The following is a 22,324-nucleotide window of genomic DNA, read 5'->3' on the forward strand; positions in this document are numbered from 1 at the left end:
CTCTGAGGCAGATACTATTATTATCCCCATTTTATAGAAGAGAAAACTGAGGTTAAGAGTAAGTGACTTGCTAAAGGTCCAAGAGCTCATAGATGAAGTCGTGCTTTAAAGTTGATGCCTTTGGGCCGGCCGAGTGGCGCGATGGTTAAGAACTCGCTTGGGATGCCAGAGGGCCCCGGTTCGGATCCCACATATGAGGGCCAGTGACACTGCCCTCTACAGCTAAGATGCTGAACAACAGCTCAACCTGGAGCTGGGCTGCCATGAGTCGCCGGCGACGGCGTAGGCTGCAATCCCTGTGGCAGTGGGTTGCCATGGGCTACCGTATGTAGCCAGCAGCCAGCGTGAGCGGCCAGCAGCCGCAGTGAGCGGCCGTCCAGAAGCCGGCGACTGATCTGCCTCGCCAGAGAAGAGCGCAGTGATGGTGCCAACTTGGGCCAGTGAAGCAACGTCCTCCACAACTAGATTGAAGAGCAAAACGACAGCAACTTGTCTGTTCCCCTTCCCCCAATTCCCCAGCACTGTTCCCATCCCCCCAATTCCCCAATAAAAATCTTTAAAAAAAAATAATAAAGTTGATGCCTTTAACCACTACTCTATAATGCTCTCAAAATGTGCTTGCAACTCTCAAAATACAGATATGGCGTACAGTCATAAAGCATGATAAGTCTGTTCTTTTTATCAGAACTTAGTAAGCTTCATTTATTCCCTACTTGCTGGGGTATTGGTTGTATGCTGTGTTTTAGTCAGCGTGAGGAAACCTCAGGGCTTTAAGGGGGGTTTTTTTCCTTCTAAATATTAATAGTTATTTGTGACTCAGTATTATCCAGACCCAGCAGGAATAGTTTTTGTACCAAAAAAAAAAAAAAAAAGCAAGTGTTTCTCTGACTCCTATATAAGGGGTACATACTGACTGGAGTCATTGCTGCAAGTCGTAAATGATGTCTGGAGTGAAGCAGCCTGGCAACAGGAACCCTGGAGCTGCCGCCAGGTTGTTCCGGGTTTACCATCGTGTTTGATCTGAGTGGCAACATCGCCACCCAGAAAGCTGCTCACTGGCGTGCTTTCCAGAGAGCAAAGAAAACTCACTCATCTCCATTGCCTGCTGGCATTCGATTTCCTGGAACTGCTCTCTGCTCTCAGTTTACCCTTAATTAGCCTGTCTCACATTATGTATGACCTGTAAGACGCCTCTGGTACACACTCCAAAGTCTGACTTTGAATCTTCCAATATGATCACTCGGCAGACGTAACTGGGACATTTCCACGTCCGTCTGGCAGTGGGCAGCATTTGCTGTTCAGTTCCTCTGTGTGTGGTGAGAATCAGCTCTCGCTGACACCTCCTGTGAACGACAGCGCCAGCCTATCAGGAGATTTCTATCTCTGAATTCCTATAAGATTTGCAGTCTGTTACACACAGGCTCAGCTTGGCTTGTTTTCTAGCAGTTTCATGTGTGAAGAGGCAGAGAGCACCAGTGTGTCTCCTGGAGAACTGGACTCGGGGTTGGGTAATACTGAGCTCAATAAAGAAAGGAAGAGAGAGAGAAAAGGGGGAAAGGTGTCATGTCTGCCCTAACTCCCAAATTAGACTGCCAGCTTCTCAGCCCAGAGATCATCTGTTTTTCTTTGTCTCCTTTAATGCTTATTAGAATATTAAGCAAGCAGGGAGTATGCAGTGTATGCTTGTTGCCTGAATGCCTAGGTTTTATTTTAATAGATTATTGTCAAAAATAGATTATTTCCATTCACATGAACTTAATGCAACCCAAAGGAAGTAAAGTTTTCTGTAAATGTTATTTACATTGAGTTGAAGGTATCTCTAAATTAGTTTTAGATTGGCCAGTCATAGAACTGGAATCCTCATTTCAGAGGAAAAACTTTTACGCGGTGGCTCAGCGAAGATAGTTATGACAACAGAGTTGTACGCGTATGTATTTGTGAAGCACAGGTGTCAGTCTGAGGAATGCACAAAAACTGACATCCTGTAAATGACAAAAATGCTGCAGTGAATAGAAGCTCATTCTGACCAAGAGTAACGAACTGCATTTGGCCCCAAGAAGGAGCCCGCAGCCCACTGAGTAGGACCAGGCGGTGTGCCCTGTGGTGCCATTGTACCTGTTTCAGAACTCAGCTGACCATATTTTTGTGGATCTATCTCAGGACCTTTATTCTGCTCCATCGAGCTATAATATCTTTTTGCCTTTCCTGAACTGTATTGATAACGATAGCTTTGAAGTAAGATTTAAATCATGTTAGGTAAGTCCTTCAACTTTGTGCTTCTTAAAGTTTTGATTATTCCAGAACTTTAGCTTTTCTATATCCATTTTAGAATCAGCTTCTTTAATTTTGCAAAGACACTGCTAGAATAATGATTGGGAGTGCATGTATAGATACATTTGGGAAGAATGGCCGTCTGATCTCCGGGGAAAGCAATTTCATCTTTCACCTTTCAGTATCATGTTAGTGATTGAATTTTTTATAGATGCCCTTTGTCAGGTTGATGGAGTTCCCTCAATATTTTCAGTTTGCTGAACATTTTATCATTAATAGATACTGAATTGTGTCAAATGTTTTTTCTGCATCATTTGGAGTGATCATATGGTTTTTATCTTATATTCTGTTAATCTAGTAAATTACGTTGATTAATTTTCAAATGCTAAACCAACATTGCATTACTAAGATAAACCATACTTGGTCGTGATATGTTATCTTTTTTATATATCTTTGGATTTAGTTTAATATTTTGTTTAAAAATATTTGGGGCCCTGTCTTTATGAGGGTATTTTTCTGTAATTTCTTTGATAATCTTTGTCAGGTTTTATATTCGTTCTACTGGCCTCATAAAATGAGTTAGGTTTTTATAACATTTGCATAATGTTATTTCTTCCCTGAATTGTTTGATAGAGCTTACTAATGAAACCAGTGGGGTTTGCTTTCTCAGAAAATTTTTTAATAACCACACTTATTTTCAATAGTAGACATAGAGCCATTTAGCTTTTCTTTTTTCTTGTGTCAATTTCGCTAAGTTTTATTTTCAAGGAATATGTTCATTTCATCTAAACTGAAATTTGTTGTTATAAAGTTTAACATAGTGCCTTATTTCTTATCCTTTCTTTGTCTGTTGAATTAGCAATAATGGCCTGTTTTCATTCTTGATACTGATATTTTAAATATTTGATTCTTTAACTATCTGATGTTTGAATAGTTTTAGTATTCTATTTTATCTCGATTTTTTTGGCTATCTCTTTACATCATTTTTAGTGGTTGTTATATAGATTGCGATACATATACCTAACTTTCCACAGACTATTTAAATATTGCACGGTTTCACATAAAATGTAGAAAACTTGCAACTGTGTAGGCCCTTTTGCCTACACACAGCCTTTTAATGTGGTAGTTGTCATATGTGTAACATTTATAGACATTGAAAATCTCACCAGATAATTCTGTAATATGTTTTTAATATTTAGTCATATTTTAAGGAACATAGGAGGAAAAATATAGTATTTTATTTTTAAACCTACATATTCATCATTCCTGTTGTGCTTTCTTCTATCCTGATGTCTCAAACTTCTGGTATCATGTTTCTGCATCCTGAAATCTAGCATTTCGGGTAGAGTAGGTTTGTCGTCAATGAATTCTCTTAGTTTTCTTTCACCTGACAATGTCTTTGTTCTGACTTATTCCTGTAGGATATTTTTGGTGGATATAGAATTGTGGGTTGACAAAGACATCTGCTAGAATTTTTGTTGGGAGTACATTAAATCTACAAATCAACTTGGGAAAAATTGCCATCTTAACGAATGAAAGATGTTTTCCCATTGTCTTATGACTCCCATCATTTCTCTTGAGAAATCTGTGATTATTGGAATCATTCTTTGTATATATTAAGATTGTTTCTTTTCCTTGGATTTGAATCACTTGATTATGATATGTGTTGGTGTTTTTTTCTTTGATTTTTATCCTGTTTGGAGTTCATAAAAACTTTTGAATGTGTAGCTTTATTTCTTTCAACTAAATTTGAGGATGTTTTGGTCATTATTTCTTTAAACAGATTGTTTGCCCTGGTTTCTTGTTCCTCTAATTCTGGGACTCCAATAACATGTGTTTTTTATCTTTTCATATTTTATAGGTCCCTGAAGTTCTGTTCACATTTTCCTATTTTCCTTTGTGTTCTTCAGCTTGGATAAACCATATGGTTTATTTTCAAGTTTACTGAGTCTATGTGGTGACTTTTTAAAATTTCAGATATTTTAACATTTCTATGCTTTTTTTATATATATATAGTTTCTATTTCTTTACTGAGAATGTCTGCTTTTCCATTTATTTCAAGTATGTTTTCCTTTATTTCATGGATTATAGTTATAATAGCTGCTTTATATCTGGTTATCATGGTGTTGGCATTTGTTGATTGATTTTCTCTTTAGAATTGAACATTTTTATTGTTCTTTGTATGTTTAGCAATTTTGAATTGTGCCCTTGATTTTTGAATTGTGCCCTTGATGTTGTAAATGTTAAATTCCTCTGGAGATTATGCTTTTATCAGGTAATCAATCAACCCAATTCTACCTCACAGTGATAGACAAATTCAAATCACAGTTACGTTCCCAAAGACTGTGTGTGACAGTTAGGGGTTACTTTGAGATATGGGCAGTGCTTTAAATATGAGTTCAGTTCTATAAGTGGGTTTGGGTCTTCCCCTTACAAGTGGAGCTCAGGGCTTAGGCTGAGGTTTACACAAGAACCCAGGTAATCCTCTTCTCTGGGTCTTCCCTCTACTCTGTGGCTCACAAAGACCTCCTTTTCTGATTCCTCAGGGCAGAAAGATGTAGTTTCTGTTGGAATTTCAGACACTGATGCCACCTCCCTTGTATTGCTATGTAACTGAAACCCACATTCAGGGAAGAGCTGCAAGATAAATGAGGGAAAACTACAAAACAGAAAACTCATTCCCATGCAATTGTCTTTGCAAGTTATTACTGTTTTCCAGAATCTACCTGTATCTTTCCTTTGAGGAATCTTCAGGGAGTTATTTTTGGTATTTATCTAGATGGGACTCTCAGAAGGTAGATTTTGAAGATAGTCTGGTCCAAAACTTAAGCAATATATTATATCATAGTGCTTGTCCTATTAAAAACAAAAACAAAACAAAAAACAAAAAAAACTATTCCTACAACAGATCACTTTTATTTGTTTACTGACAATAGATTTAATGTTTAGTGACTTTTTCAGGAAGGTATTAAACAGTGGTGTTTTTTTCTCCCATCCTGGGAAATGAGTGAAGGCAGGGGAGTCCCTAACTTTAACTCCAAAAAATAATATACAATCTAATTATTGGTCAAATAGTCAATAATCACAAATATCATTCTGGATCTTGATTTGGACAGTGATGAAATACAACAAAGTAATAGAAAGGAAATAACCTACTGAAAATTTCACATACCTACCATGTAAAGAAATTCATTATCTCCAAAGACAAATGAACTCATTTCAACAGAGATGAAGACCTTAAGATTTTTATTCTGCTGGTAATTTAAGAGAATAATGTGGAAACCATGAACATTTAGCTCATTCTTTATAACTTTGTGAAATTGTCAACATGTAAATAATAATTTCAGCTCCATCTTTGGAAGGAAGCATGCTTTACAAACCTACCTCTTTGTAGTAGCCATGAGTTTCCAGGTGCCAGCCCATTTTGTGATTATGACACACTTAGAAATTTATTTTGAAAAGTGACTTAGATATTACTGTTTAAGGGCCTCTTGTAGTTGTAGTAGTAATACATAAACAACAGAAATAAGAATACTGATGATGATAGTTGATTTAAGACATTTTTAGCCATATGTTAGCACTTTACAAACTTAAGCTCATTTAACCCTGCTAAGCTGTATTTTTAGATGAGTAAAATGAAGCTTAATATGCCAAGGCCACACAAATGATAAGTGGCAGAGCTAGGATTTATTCTGGCCAGCTATGCCATAAGTACGACTTGGAGTCCTTAGCCAATATGATAGTTCTTCTTACAAGTTAAGATAAGAGGATAAATGAAGCAGCTTCACTGTCACTCACTTTATCTAGCAAAACCAGACCCTCACTTTTCCAATAGGTGCTCATGCTACAGGTAAACACTGGGAAGTGAGCCAGATTTAGCATTGGGCTGCTTCTGAGATTCTCCATTGTGAAATTTGATCTAATGAATAAAGCCAATCTTAAATTAGTAAGGCAGAAAATTTCATATTCCTTTCTGAATATCTTCAGATACTACCACCCAAGTTCCACACTGGAATATTTGTATGTATGTGTGTGTATTTCTCTGACCATCAGTTATGTTCAGCAATTCCAAGTTAATCTTATACCCTTAGGAAATACCAGCATCACCAGTCAACCGTCCTTATATATCAGTTGCTCAAGATAGTTCCTATGCTGTAAGACCAGTCATATAAAGTAGACTTTAATTTTTTGGAAGTATTCAGTCATGTTTGATATTTAGAGATGCATTCGAAAGATAAATATATAAAACCATCTCAGAGAAACTAGTTGATTATTCCTCAGTAAGGAAGAAGCATAGAATAGACAACTTGCCTTTCGCAGGGATCGCTCCTAGGAAGAGATGGTTTGTATATATTCACTCAGCAAATATTTGAGCACCTGCAATGTGTCAAGTACTATTCTGGGCATTGGGAATGCAGCTCTGAACACAGATGGATCCCATCTCTATCACCTCTTACATTCTGGAGGGCTTCGCACCTGCAGTTGTCACCTTTTCATCCTACATTAGTTTTCCTCTCTGTACAATATTATTACCATCTGCATATATACATGTAATAGTCCCCATATTAGAGGGAAGAACTCCTTTGATCTGAAATCCCCTTCTAGTTACCTCTCCATTTCTCTGTACCCCTTTATAACATTTATTGAAGATATCTAAACTTACTATCTCTACTTCTTTTTTCTCATTCTCTTTGAACATGCTCCAATCATGCTTCTATGCCCATCACTCCACTGAAATTGCTCTTGTCAACGTCTCATTAAATTCTGTTACCAAATCCAATGGCCAGTTCATAGTCCCCATCTTTCTTGTCTTCTCAGCAGTAGCTGACAGATTTGACTGCTATTCCTCTTGAAAAGCTTTCCTCACTTGGATTCCAGGATACTGACCTCTCTCTTGGTTTCCCTCCTGCCTCACTTGCTGTTCCTTCTCAGTCTCCTTCAATCCTTCTCTAAATGATGGCGTACTCTAGGGCTTAGTCCTTGAACACCTATTTTTCTCCTCTACCCTCACTCTTAGACCAGCAGTTCTCAACCTTCCTAATGCCGCGACCCCTTAATATAGTTCCTCGTTGTGGTGACCTCCAACCATAAAATTATTTTTGTTGCTACTCTATAACTGTAATTTTGCTACTGTTATGAATCGTAATGTAAATATCTTTTTGTTTTCTGATGGTTTTAGGCGACCCCTGTGAAAGGGTCGTTCGACCCCCAAAGGGGTCGCGACCCACAGGTTGAGAACCGCTGCTCTAGGTGAAAGCATTTTCCAATCCCTTAGCTTCAAATACCATCTGAAAGCTGACAACTCTTAGACCTCTCTTCTGACCTCCAGACTAATATACCCAACTGCCTACTCAGCCTCTCGGATAGCTAATGACTCAATGTCTCTGAACACCCTTCCCCCCCCAATATTGGATTTCTTTTGACTGCATATTACAACACACCAAGCAAAGAAAAACTAAGAAACAAAAATTGCTTGAATGACATAGAAATTTCTCTTACACATTAAAAAAAAAAAATCCAGAGGTAGGCAGGCTAAAGCATATATGGCAGTCCTTGGCTCCTTATCAGTGCTTTTCCAACTTTACTATGCTTTCTCTTTGTGTTAACAGCAGGGAGAAATGTCATGGTACTTCCCCTTTCTTTTAAAGAAACTTCCTAGAAATTCTAGACAATTCTTCTGCTTATATCTAATTGGCCAAAACTTAGATTATGGCCATGTGCAGTTACAGAGGAGGTTGAGAAGTATAGAAGTTTTTCACTGGATGGCAGTATATTCAGCTAAATTCTGGATTATTTTACTACAAAAGAGGAGGAAATGCACATTTGGAGGCAACTGGCTGTCTCTGCAACACTCTGTGAATTTGGTCCTCCACCTTGTCTCCCCCATTTCAATAAATGTCAGCTCCGTTCTTCCAGTTGGTTAGGCCAAAATATCTTGGGGTCATCCTGACTATTTTTCTCCTACTCCGCATCAATTTATCCCCAAATCCTATTGATTATACTTTCAAAATATATTTTGAATCTGACAGCTTCTGACCAACTCCACCACTTTTATCTTAGTGGAGGTGATGGTTCCCTCTCCTCGACTCCTGAAATTGTCTCCTAACTGGCTCTCTGGCTCCACCAATCCTTTCTCCACATAGTAGCTCATAGTCTGTGTGTGTGTCTATTTGAACTTGATTATTGAATGTTATCCTCACTAGAATTAGAGTAGGGACTTGGTCTGTTTTGCTTATTGTTGTCTTCTTTATCAGATAAGGGTGGTCAGGGCCGTCTTCTCTGAAGACAGGCCATTTGATCTAAGAATGGATGAAGAGAAGCCCGCTATGCAAATGTCTAGGAGAGCAGTCCAGACAAAGGGAATAGCTAAATGCAAAGGCCCTATAGTGGAAATAAGCACATCACGTTTAGGGGGCTTTTCCTGCATTTAGGGACAAAAGGAAGCCCAGTATGTCTGGAATATAGCAAAGTATGGAGAGAGGGGAACAAGATTAGGTGGGAGAGAGAGACAAAGCCAGACCATCATGTAGAGTTTGCCTGGCCCAGATGCAATGGAAAAAGTGTTGGGAAGCTCTAGGCTACACTGCCCAAGGCTACTCAGTAGTGACAGGCAACTATGTAAACTTAATTAACTAAAAGTAAATAAAATATTCAGTTTCTTAATCATACTAGCTAGCCCCACTGCAACCATTCAGTCGTCACATGTGGCCACTGGCTACCTATTGGACAGCACAGAGAACATTTCGTCATCACAGCTTCTGTTGGACAGTATTGGAGAGCCGGGAGAAATAATGCCAGGTCTGCCTCGCCTCTCCTCTATGATTTTTCTCTTAACTCTAGAATCAGTGTTTTTCTATTTAAATGGAAATATGTGTGGCACCTAGAAAACTAGCATGTGGCCTGTTCCATATGCAAATATTCTTGTGGATGGTTTTTACCTGTGACAGAAAAGATGGGAAAGACTGGTAAATCACAAGCATTCTTAACTTCATTATAAATACATTGCAAATGTAAAAATGCAAAGTGGCGAAGTCATAAATGTAAAAGCAGCTTTCAATTGGTTTTAATGGGTGTTTTCTGTGTCTTGTTGTAACTTAGGGATCTTGCTGCAAGAAACTGCCTGGTAGGTGAAAATAATGTTCTGAAAATCAGTGACTTTGGAATGTCGCGTCAAGAGGATGGTGGAGTATATTCATCTTCTGGCTTAAAACAGATTCCCATTAAATGGACAGCACCAGAAGCTCTGAATTATGGTAAGATCGGGCTCTTTCTTTTTGGTGGTAAGAATTGGACTCCATCAGAACAAAACATTCACAAGCAAAGTTACAGGGGTAAAGCAGAGCCAAGTTAGATTGATGTATAAATGTTCATACTTTGCACTTAAACATGAGCACAGACTTAATTCATTGACCTTATTGATAAGATTTCTATATGTAAGAGTGCTCAATTTGAAAGGTGGATACACTTACAAGCACTTTTAAATGAGTATACATCTGAGAGTTTCTCTTACTAAAATAAAAATCATTTTTTGGATAAAAAGAGTCAAATTATACACAGAGTAAAAAAAGAATTGCTGTGGCTCTGGACCATTTCTTTTGAATGTCTTATAATTTGACCAATAACCTCATCTAATGTTAAGTTCCTAAAATATTAAGCCAGTCAGTTCTGTAGTTTCTTAGCATCTCAGTCTCTGGAACTTGTATAAATCTTGTGGGAAGAGAGAGATGGCAGTTACATTTTAAAACAGCAGGGATTTTTTTCATGTAAATTTTTATGTGTCATTGTAATTGGAAATAAATACGGTATGCATTATCTGTGGATGGGGTGAAATGGGCCGTAACAAGATGGGTAACAGCTCAAGAACTTAAAAAAAAATAATGCTTTACGTGAAATTAGAAATTACATTTTCATTAAGGGAAGCAGCATATGAGCCATGGGTTGGTGAGCAGGTGTAGTATGTATTAAATTAAAATACAAAGTGATTTTTTTATTTAAAATGAAAAATTACTTGAGCATGAAAAATCAGGCATTTATAAATGCCTAAATTAGAGACAAATAAAGCTTTTTCAAATTGAAGTGATTTTCAAATAACAAAGTTAACCATTTTAAAGTGAGCAATTCAGTGGCAGTTAGTACAGTTCACCGTGTTGTTTGTGACTTTGTTCCTAGGAGTTGGATAGAATAGTTATCCTTCCCAGTCTTGAAAGCGGTGTCTGTGTAGACTGTGTGTTGATGGTTTGGGCAGGATGGCTGTGGTGGTGGTCGGCTCATGTGGTGCCTGCATGTGCACAGCCACACTGTACCAGCTCTGCTCCCTCTCCGAGCTGTGCAGCTCCTCGTGCACTCAGTACGCCCCTCTCACTCCACACCAACAGCCCTGCGTGGGTGCCCTGTTGTTTTAATTGCCTGCAGTCACAGGGCCTGGGCTGGGTCACTCTGCCTGCACCTCAAAGCCCTACTATTGCCACCTTTTCAGGGGCAGCCTTGCATCTGTACCCCACTCCATCCACGCAGGGCAGCCCTGCAGCTGGGTACTGCAGCATTTTGTTTGCTCTGCACTCTCTTTGTGGGGGAGCCCCTTGTGTGTGGAGCTCAGTGGGTGCGTGAAGCAGCACCCTGCTTTAATCACTGGGTCAGTGTCTGGCTGGAGAGGCCCCTTGTATGCATGCTATAGCACCCTCCTGTTTTTTCTGGATCTAGCTCCAGGAGGGGTGGTTGGGGACACGTCAGTGCCCTGCAGGTTGGCCAGAGCACCTGGATGGAGCTTCCGCCCACTATACACAGGCAGGGGAAATGTAAACAACGGCACTCACTGGTTCCTCTGGTTCTGGGTTGTTGCCTTAGCTCCTGAGAGCTCTCATGGTTCCACGGCCTTCTCTATGCAGTCCCTCGCTCTTGCTTGCTGTGCAGAAGCTGTTCAGTTGGCTCACTGTCTCTTACAAGGAATTGCTCTAAATATAGGTGTACATTTGATGTGGTCTTGGGAGGGAGCGAGTTCAGCAGCCACCTACACCACCATTTTGCACCTATATTTCCCTAAAGCATTTTGAATAATAAAGACAGGCATGAAGATCTGTGATTGGCAGTGAGGGTGAGCTCATTTTTTAGCAGTCTGTAATATTATTAAATGCAGAACTTAGATGACAAAGAGGGAGAGATTTTAACAGTGTGTGAGGAAGGAGGTTGGAATATTTATTACTCAATCTAATGAGGGTCTACATGTATTATAGCAACCCTGAGAAGTTCCTTAGCTCTCAGAGATAAAATTACTGAAGATCGTATCTAAATCTTAGCATTTTTAACAGGTGAAAATATGTGTCTTATGAAAGTCATTATCTTCTTTCATGTTTTATTCAAATATCATTTTATGATTGGTAAGATTTTGCCTCATTTCTAAGGGTCATTTCTTAACTCAGAGCAGTGAAATACTGCCGAAGTATGGTGTCAGGGTAGGTTAAAAAATTGAATTCAATACATTAAAGAATTATACACCATGATCGAGATTAATATAGGGATGTAACAGTGGTTCAGTACATGATGTGATATACATCTATATGTATATATACAACAAATGTGTGTGTATCTTAAAGACCTCATCAGAAACTGTTAGAACTAATTAAGAAATTCAGCAAAGCTGAAGGATACAAAATCAATATACAAAAATTTGTTGCATTTCTATGAGTGTTGACAAGGATGTTTGCATCTGACACCAAAAACAAAGACAACAAAAGCAAATATAAGCAAGACAGACTACCTCAAATTAAAAAGCTTTTGCACAGTAAATTATCAACAAAATGAAATGGTAACCTACTGAATGGGAGAAAATATTTGCAAGTTGTATATCTGATAATGGGTTAATATCCAAACTATATAAAGAACGCATACAATAGCAAAAAATAATCCAATAAAAAAGCATACAAGTGGCCAAGAGGCACATGAAAAGATGCTCAACATCACTAATCATCAGGAAAATGCAAATCAAAACCACAGTGAGTTACCAAATCACACCTGTTAGAATAGCTACTATCCAGAAGACATAGCAAGTGCTCCACAAGGATGTGGGGAAACGACAGCCCCTGTGTCAAATAGTATGAAGGTTCATCAAAAAATTAAAAATAGAATTACCATATAATCCAGCAATTCCACTTCTGGGTATTTATCTGAAGGAAATGAAATCACTATTTTGAAGAGATATAATCGCCCCATGTTCATTGTAGCATTATTTGCAATAGCCAAGATATGGAAACGACCTAAATGTTCATTGATACATGAATGAATAAGGAAAAGGTGGTACACATGTGTAGACACAAGAGAACACTACTCAGCCATAAAAAAGAATGAAATCTTGCCATTTGCAACAACATGATGGACCTTGAGAATGAAAATCAGACAGAAAACAACAAATACCATATGATCTCACTTGTATGTGGAATCTTTAAAAAGTACACAAAAAAACAAGCTCATAGATTGTGGTTGCCAGAGGCAGGAGTTCAGGGTGAGCAAAATGGATAAAGCGGGTTGAGGGTACAAACTCCCAGTTACAAGATAAATAAGCCATGGGGATGTAATATACAGCAGGGTAACTATACTTAATACTGTATTGCATATGTGCAAGTTCCTAAGAGAGTGGATCTTAAAAGTTCTGATCAAAAGAAAAATTTGTATAATGTTAATTAAACTTATTGTGGTGATCATTTTGGAATATATACAAATATTGATTCATTATGTTTTGAAACTAATATGTTTTATGTCAATTATACCTCAATCACAAATATGTAAAGAAAAAAATTTTTTTAATTTTAAAAATTACCAAAACAGGTTCAAAGGTCAAGGTTATAGCGTTATAAGCTTTCACTTCTGGAGTGTTGGTTTATATACAACATGCCTTTCTTGATATCTGCCCAGATATTGTCTTACGAAAAGAAAGTATTTAACTCTGTATTCCTTGTACTTTCCTAAATAATTAGTCTTAACTGTAGCCATGGGATGGCTTTCATGGAAAGTATTAAATTATTGGATGCCAAACATGAAGGGTTGATATGCAGACAATAAAACTAACCTTCCTACCACATATCATAGTGAATGTCCATAATTACTGCCTATTAAGAAGGAAGCTAATTTACACAGCTGGAGATGATAATAAGTACACTCCAAACTCTGATGCCAGAGCAGTTATCATAGCACAGGCTACTCTCATCCTCAATTTACTCTTTTCAAGAAAGTGAAAAGGCCAATCCTAAAGTAACTAGATGATTGGGGGTGGGACATTTACAAATCCTGGAGTGGCAGAGTTAAGGGGTATATCTACAAGGGAGATAGCAGTGAAGCCATTTAAGAATCCTTTACCACCACTGCAAATGGAATTTAGTTATGATAGTTTATGCCCTATATGTAAAATAAAAATATGTTGGAAAAATCTTGGAAATTCTTACCTCTTGGGGACTGGAGATAATTTTTCTGCTTTGCCTCCTTGATTTCACATCCATCCCCAGAAGGTATCTTGTGTTGGCTTTTACCTCTTCTTTTTTTTTTGTAGTCTTCTAGAGGCAAACAATCCTAAGAGCTTAGCTTATGTAGCCTAATAAAACAGGTGCTCTGGTATTTTGACAAAACAAGGCACCATGTAATAAAGAAGCTATATTTATCAGCCAGCTATTCAAAACACACACAAAATATATATCTTCAGTAAATGAAACTATCAGTGGAGAAGCTTAGACCTTTAAGCAAGTAGAAATAGCTAAACAGTGATGAGTAAAAAAAATGAAGAAACTTTCCTTATTGCTTTAAGTTTGTTTATAATTTTAGTGGAATGAAAATGATGCAGGCAGAAGACAAAATTGCAGAAATCCAACTTGTTTAACCTCCTAGGCATTGACGTGTACAAATGTACGTATTTTTATATACAAACCATCCGTCTCATTTAGATAACCACAGGGAAAGGATGCCGGCACGCTGGCTGAATATTGGTCCTGGGTGGGGAAAAAGTGACTTGGCAACTGGTTTGGTTAAACCAGCATCTGAAGACCGTTCATTTATTTGGTAATATGACTAGTCCTGGAAAGCCAAACTAGTGAAAAGAATAGGCTCACTAGTTATTGCGTTCCTTTGGTAAGTTTGAATATGTTCACGCGTGACTGACACAGACATTCATACCCAGAAACCTCACCTGGCTGTGGTTTCGTTTGCCCTCTAGGGAGATACAGTTCGGAGAGTGACGTGTGGAGCTTCGGCATCCTTCTCTGGGAGACCTTCAGCTTAGGGGTCTGCCCGTACCCTGGAATGACAAATCAGCAGGCACGTGAGCAAGTGGAAAGAGGTGAGTCAGAGAGAATGGGGTGGTGCTGTCCATACCGGTCCCCAGGGCCAGTGCTGTGCTGTGTCTGTGGTTTTCCTGGGGTGGGGTACATACTGTTTGGGTGTGTAAAGAAAAAGCAGAGGTGTTTATAAACCTCTTTCTGAACCCCATGGATCATGTGGCTCTTACAAAACAAAAAGCAACCAACAAAAAACTTAAAAATTGAAACACTTTAAAAATAGAGAGCTCTAGGCTTTTCTTCTACTTCTTCCCTGGCATGGCATCGGCAAGGTAGTGCCATTCACTCTCTTCAAAGGAACTAGGATACTCTTCCTCAAGCCCCTATTTTTTACTCTATGCCAAATAAACACCATTAGTACTACTGCAAATTGAAATGTAGTTAGACTTCAGGAAGAAGTTTTTGAGAATTTTGTTAACTTCTGAAGAAAGCCTCTGCTGTTCCCAGAGCAGAGACTGGAACGAGTAGGTGATGGTGACAGCCTAGCCTGCACTTGTGAAGTCCAGAGCTTTCAACAGAAAGAGTGCTTTTGACAAAATGGCAGCGCCTAGCATCAGGCCGCTCTCGGGGGACATGGCTGTAGAACTGGATGGAGGAGGATGACTTTCCAGCCTCCTGCTCCCAGGCATCTGATCCCCCGAGACAGACACACACGGGCATAGGTACGCCACCTGGCACACTGCTGGGACGCCGCCACACAGCTCTGAATTAAAGCTTCTTCTTGGACTGTAAAAGATTAGGACTCTATATTCATTTTTATTTCACTCCTGAAGTAGTGTTTATTAAATCCTCATCCTCTCTTCATCTTCAAAAACCTGGAGAGGGGATTTTTTTAAAACTCCTCCCACAGATCTAAAAGCAGATTCTAAAAGCAAATGCTTCAAGTAAAATAATGCATTGGTATGTGATGGATCTCACATCGGACTTTGTGACAGACTGACAAAGAATGGGTCCTTTGAACTAGAAGGTAACTATGGCTCTGTAATAATAAATTCTGCCTCCCTGGTAGGAGAGAAAAAAAAAACCAGTTTGCCTTGAAATGGGTTTTTGTTTCTATTGCACCTACAAAACAAGGTACTACATTTACAAACTGCATAATGCCCCGCGGGAACATTTATATCTTATCTGCATTCTAAACTCTGTTCTTCTTCTCTTGGGTCTTCAGGATACCGAATGTCAGCCCCTCAGCACTGTCCAGAGGATATCTTTAAAATTATGATGAAGTGTTGGGATTACAAGCCTGAAAACCGCCCCAAGTTCAGTGAACTTCAGAAAGAGCTCACTGCCATCAAGAAGAAAATCACATAGTGATGAAACAGTGCCCAACAACCGTCAGGACTCAGTCCTCCAGCAAAGTCACATCGTTCTTCTCATTAACACCGAGTGTATACTACAGTACCTGCAACAGTCTGCTAAGGTTATCTTTTCTATTAACTATGGTTTTGTTTTTTTTTTCAAATATGTGCCACTTAAAAACAAAAAACAAAGGCCAAGGTAAATGCATTCAACAAACAGCCCTGCCCTGGGCTTTCTGAGCTTACCGCAGCAACCCTGCCCTCTCAGGCCCCTGTAAATAGAAAAGCACAGGCTCTAATGTGAGGGAGAGCATGTCTATCTTTTCCACACCAGGACCACTGATGTTTCTCGAAGCTTTTCTCCTTTGGGAACAGTTCATGGGCTGCTGTCCTACTCCTATGCCACAAACCTGACTTAATCGGTGCTATGCGCTGCCTTGGAAATGCCATGTTTGCAGGACACGTTCCAACCAGCATTGGCTTTCTGCTCTGCCAAGGCAAGAGTGTGTTTGTAACCGTCATTTTCATATGGGGAATTATTTGGCCCTTCCTAGGGTTTTTTTTTCCTTCTTTCTTTCTTGCCAGAAATGAGTGCAGTGTAAGAATCATCACACTCCTGTATCATTAGTAAGGCTGTCATTTCCCTTCTCCTCTGTCTGAGCATCAGAAAACCATGCACGAAATGTCCTCGAAATAGCACATGCCTAGAGTTGAGGCGGCAGCTTTTCAAGGATGGTTTAGAGAGCTGTGACAGCAAGACATTTGAACAGGAGGGTGGTCTGGAGAAAAAGAGCAGCGAGAGCAGTGATCACAGAAGAGAAAGAACGTATCATTTTATATCTGAGTTACGCCTTTACAAACACACATCCTTTTTTATTTTATGGTCTGAATTCACAAAACAGGTTCTCAAAAACGTTTCTCAGGAGTTCATAGATAAAGCCCTTCTTAATGGCAACAAACTAATGTTTTTAGAGAAACTACAAAGCACAAGTTCACACAACTAACACCATGCTTTTGGTGAAGTACCTTCACAGCAGAGGAGGCATCCCAGAATTCAATTCCCTTCATTTGTACAAGTTTGCAGAGTTGTCAGAATTTTGTGATCCTAGTTCAGATACACATTCATGTGTGTACACACGTACATACGTACACACACACACAACCACGAAGCAAGGCCGGGTGAAGGGAGCAAATGGTTAAAGAAGACAAATGAGCAGTATTGAGGAAAGCCCTCTTATTTCCACTTTCCCCCGTCATTTACCCTTACACTGCTACCTGGACATTTTTATCATGAGCTAGCAGGTATGCACAGTTCTGGAGATGCTTCAAATGAATCTGTAACACAGAGTTAAACCTAGGATTCTGTTGAGATAAATCTTAGCTGCATCCAGGGAACTTACTCCATGTATATAGTTGCCTCTCAGGATAAATGTGTGTGATGGTCATGCTCAGGGGTAAATGTGGCTTGGGAGCTTTTAGTGGTTATTTGGTCTAAGTTTATTGGAAGAGCTTATGGGATAGAAAATTCCTCCCGCCCTCTCCAACTGTTTGCTGCCTATATAAATATCATTGCACAGAACTCACGCCCAATAGTCTAAAGAGTAGAAAAGGTAATACTAAAGAGAAAAATGGCTTGTGTCTATCATTTCAACCTCCTTGCAAGTTTTATACATATTTAATGATTAACATCCAGACTAAAATGAAAGCATAATAAAATTGCCCTCAAAAATATATTGCAATATTCAAAGGAATTGTTTAAATCAGCATTGTTTTCCCTTCTGTCAAATAGTGTAAATAAATGGAACCTTCTTTTGATGGCATACACTGTGGTAAATCGGAGCACAGACTCATGAATTAAGATTAAGTGCTGTGGTCTTCAGGCCCTTGCCAGTCTTCAAAAGAAAGAATAAGATGGAAATAATGACAGAGGATGGAAATGTCCCCAAGTGAATCTATCCATACTATTCATTGTTTAAAGAAACAGCCTCCCATCACTTAGCAGCCTCAATGCTAAGCTCTCAACAGGGAGAGAGAATGATGGTTTGGGCTTTAATTTTGTGAACAAGACCTGAAGCTTAATCTTTGCATTCTAGTTTGAGGAATGAACATGGCATTGATATTTCATTCATCCCGGCTGCTAGAATTTACAATTCACATCATAACTCTGTACTTAAATTAAAGAAGCTTTTCAAAACATCGTGACATCTGCGGCATTTAAATTCTATTTTATTCTTTGTCCCAAAGCAGTCAGTGGTGTAGTTCAGGATTAATAACTCATTGGGAGTCTTTCAGGATATCAGTTGTACAGAATATTAAATTTAACATAGGCACATGCATCAAGAAAGACTTAGGCGAACCATTTTTTTTTACTGTTAATTTTCTTGCATTTACAGCATACCTTATTCATCCCTTCTGTCACTGATAATTATTGGAACTACGTACTCTAGGAGGCTAATCCCTACGCACAAAGCACACACATAAACACTATTCTGAATTTGCAGGTTGACGTAGGCAAAGAAGGCTTCAGAAATGCAAAAAATCCTATGACTTATTTAGTAAGAAAACAGTTGTAACCAAAATTGCTACTGGTCTGAACGTAATTAAGCCAGGTTGCAAATCTTTGTGTTGCTAATGGGTTTTCCAAGAGTCACATCTATCACTCCCATACAGTTCCTGTCATAATTCCTTAAATTTATGAATATGGAGGGTGTGGGGGGTGAGTCAGCCCAGGCAGGCTGCCTCGCACCTGCATTTTTCTATTTTGAATCACCAAGGAGCCTTTATGAAAAATATTTAGCTAGTTCATTATTTTTCAAGGAAAGAAGCCTTTTAATGTCAAATTAACATTTATTACCAACATGTGAAACCTAAAATTAATTTTTATTCAAGAAATCTAAGTTTACTTCCCAAAGCCAATGTATTCCTTCTCTTCCAGGAAAGCAATAATAAAGGATTAACAGGTTTTGTTTAAACTTTCAAAACCAGAGGCTCTATTTCAACCCATTCTGCCACTAGGTCCCCAGTGAAAGGTCTCATGTAATCATTTCTCTTTTATCTTCCAAATTTAATATAGGCAATAAAGTTCTTCATCCATAATTCACAATTTTATCACAAACACAATATTACTTAAACATCTTACAAGCAGATCAGCGTAGACCATGAGCCAAATTTTATTAGCTGTTGTTCAAAACACATTTCACCAATGTTTTTCACTTGAGGGTTATTTTTAAAAGGAAAAATGTTTAGTCACTGAAATAGCTTTAATTTCCCTTAAACCACAATATGGCTTTCTTGTCTATGTTATACTTATGTTTCAGTTTTGCCATGTAGTTTATATAAAGTTTGGCTAATACCACTAAAATAACTATGGCTTCACAATATCGGTGTGAGACTGTGTCAAGAAGAAAGTATTTTAATTATAATATATGAGTACATCACACACTGAGGACCCTGCAGTGGGATAAACATAAAAATTAGACTGCTACAATATATGTCTACATTGTATGTCACTGTCACTCAGAGTTCTCTCAGCCACTCCACTTCATAATTCATTCTTGTGAGTCATCAGATGTTCTGAAAACCTTACAAAAACCTTACTTAGTATACTCTGGGTACACTATTTTGTGACCATGTGTCTTTTGAAGTGAGATTGAAATTTTCTGAAAAGAGGATATTTACCTCCGCCCTTTTTTTCCTCACATCCTTCCTTGGTCACATTGATATTTTAGCTGTTTCTCATCAACAAAATTGATTGTCCGTAAGCACAGTTCTGAGTCATGTAAAGACTGACTTGTATTTAGGCGATCAGAGCCCTCACACCAAACAGAGAATGCAAAATAAAAAGAGCAACAAAGGGGCAGACAGTTGAAAAAGACACTTTTCTTTATGTATTAATATGTTAATTAAATGGAACAAAGATTTTTATATGAAAATGAGTTTATATTACTTTTCCATTATACTATTAAGTTAGTACATAAGTTTACCATGAAAATAAAGTGTTACCTCTTTTATTACTAACTGATTTGCTAATACATACCAGAATATTTTTATTAAATATTTTAATTTTATTTATTTTTCTGTTATGATGAATTTCATATCAAGCCTGAATAGTATAGTATTTGGAAGAATCCAGAACTGCATATTCATTTTTGCAAAAAAAAACCCCAAAAAACAAAAGCTCATGTACCAAGATTACCTACTTGAAGGAGGTATTGGTACTCTTAGAGTCCCCAAAATTCTCCTTTAAAAAATAGATTATATACCTTCCATGTTATAGCACTAAGTATCTTAGTCATAATTCAATTTAAGGAAATATTTATTACCCCTTGAAAACCGTCCTACTGCCTCATACTGATTCAAAGAGTAAATTCTAACTTGTTAAGTAGAGCCACCAAGACGCACTTAGCTGCCTAATAAGGACTGAGATCCTCGAGTGGTAGAAAAGCCCTGCTGCTCTGAATTCCGAGTCACTTTAAACCGCAGAGAAGTAATGAGCACAGGCTTCAGTATATCTGTTAATAAGGAGCCAAGGTGAGCCGCTACAAAGGCAAAGAGGAAAGAACCTTATTCTAAGGCAAGACGATGCAGCCTCCACAGACAGTGGAACAAAGACTTGGACAATGTCAGTAGAAAGCCTGAGGAGAACAGTGCCGCCAAGCCAGACCCTCTCCTACAGAAAATTAAAAACTCACCTGCCAGTGTGTGGGCCTTATTATGAGCAAACCAAACACCTCTCTCCCTGCATTTAGAGCAGCATTGTACCCCTAGCTCAGATGTGACGCCGCACTGGGTGACATTTATACTCATTGTCCTGACAACCAGAGGATTTGGTCATGTCTTCAAATGTAAAAGAGACTACCCAAAGTATCTTTCCATTTGCATTAGTTACATTCAATAGGTCTTAAACTCACATCACTGATGATTCAGACCTTACTGGAAGTCTTTGGTTGCAGCGGGGCTTACCCTGGGCCAGTCTCCTAAATGAGAGCATACTTAGATGGGCCCTATTTCACCTTCTGACTGATGTTAACTAATTGGCTCCTAGAGTTACCCCCAGAACGACCTTACTGTGATGAGCTCTATGCTGGGGAAACATGGAATTCAGCAGGGAGGTAGGAAAATACCAATTATAGAGCAATGCTCCATGTCTTTATGCTGGTAACACTGGAGGGAAAGGAATCTTAGCAATTTCCTAAAGCCAGTTATAGTGCAGCCTGGCTGAGGATAGACACAGAAGGTAGGGAAAGAGACCTTGAAACAGGAAGACTGAAGGACATGAAGGGCAATAAGGAAGTACCAACACAAAGTGACTCAAAGGCTAACCTCCCAACACATCAACGCAGCGTCAGTAAGGAAACACGAATCCTCCAAAGCACGTTTTGAGGCACTTCCTGCTGTGTGTTATTCAATATTACATGCCTCTCAAGACTGCACATTTCTTAAAGGGCACTGAATTGGATATTGATTTGATTTTCTTTGTGACCCCCATAATCTCAGGAGGTAGCAACTGTTGAATGGCAATTACCTTTGCTCAGGCTGAAGACATGGCGATGGTTCAGTGCATTCGCTGAGCCCGGGGTGACGGCACGCCTCTGTGCGGGCAGCCAGCACTGGAGGAGAATGGCTGTGAAAGCTCCTGCTTTTTATCTGATTAAAGAAAAGACATCTTGCAGGTGTCTGTGCTTGACTAGGAAGATAGACTTAGCATCCCTCCTTGACAGCATACTTCTTAAGAGCCCCAAAACAAGAATATTTAGGACTCACTCTAAAAAGATTCAAGTCTTGAATTTCTAAGTCACCTTCCCAAACATTACCATGGAGGCCGGCAGGCATGAGTGTTCTACAAAGTAATAAAATGTCCTAAGTGATAGTAATGACCTTGGATAGCAGAATTCTGTAATATGTTTCCCTCATTGGATTCCTTCAGAAGCTTTCCTTGAACATCAGCCATGGTCAGTTGCAAGGAACCATGCAGAGCGCTAGTTTTTCTGGTTGTTTTGTTTACTTCTGGTTAGTATTTCCTTTTCTCATATTCAGTTTCTTAATCCTTACTTGACCAAAACAGAAAAGCCTTTTATCAGCAGCTTTTATCGGATAGTGTCATAATCGGCCTAGACCAAAGAGTTTCTCCTCAGGTGCTTGCGAGCCTCCCCCCCCCCCCCCCCCCCCAGCTCATAGGGAACTCTGCCGCATCCATTCACCGAGGCCAACTGCACACCCACTGCGTGAGCAGTACCAGGGCAGATGCAGCTTAGAATACAAAGACGGCCTAGTGGGAGACAGGACAATTAGGCAGCAGATGTGTTTGATGAGTGGCACTGTCCACGGGGGAGGGAGATTCCCAGGACAGGATGATCAGTGTGAGGAGGTGTGTTGAGGGAAGCAGCCCGTTTACTTGGCTGAGTAAGCTCATAAGGTAACCTACCTCCAAAAAATGTTAAAACC

The 22,324-nt window shown here is 39.0% G+C and overlaps 1 protein-coding gene across 1 annotated transcript in view; it reads left to right on the forward strand.

The window, feature by feature from the left end:
* FER (FER tyrosine kinase) overlaps positions 1 to 19,890 on the forward strand; it is a 414,063-nt gene extending 394,173 nt beyond the window's left edge. The window contains exons 17-19 of the mRNA XM_019653135.1: positions 9,370 to 9,524; positions 14,465 to 14,587; positions 15,751 to 19,890. Of these exons, the coding sequence (XP_019508680.1) occupies positions 9,370 to 9,524; positions 14,465 to 14,587; positions 15,751 to 15,893 (421 nt within the window). The 3' untranslated portion in view covers positions 15,894 to 19,890. The remainder of the gene's footprint in view (positions 1 to 9,369; positions 9,525 to 14,464; positions 14,588 to 15,750) is intronic.
* Positions 19,891 to 22,324: the final 2,434 nt, after the last annotated feature.

Source organism: Hipposideros armiger, unplaced genomic scaffold, assembly GCF_001890085.2.
Source record: "Hipposideros armiger isolate ML-2016 unplaced genomic scaffold, ASM189008v1 scaffold_196, whole genome shotgun sequence".
NCBI classification, from domain to species: Eukaryota; Metazoa; Chordata; class Mammalia; order Chiroptera; family Hipposideridae; genus Hipposideros; species Hipposideros armiger.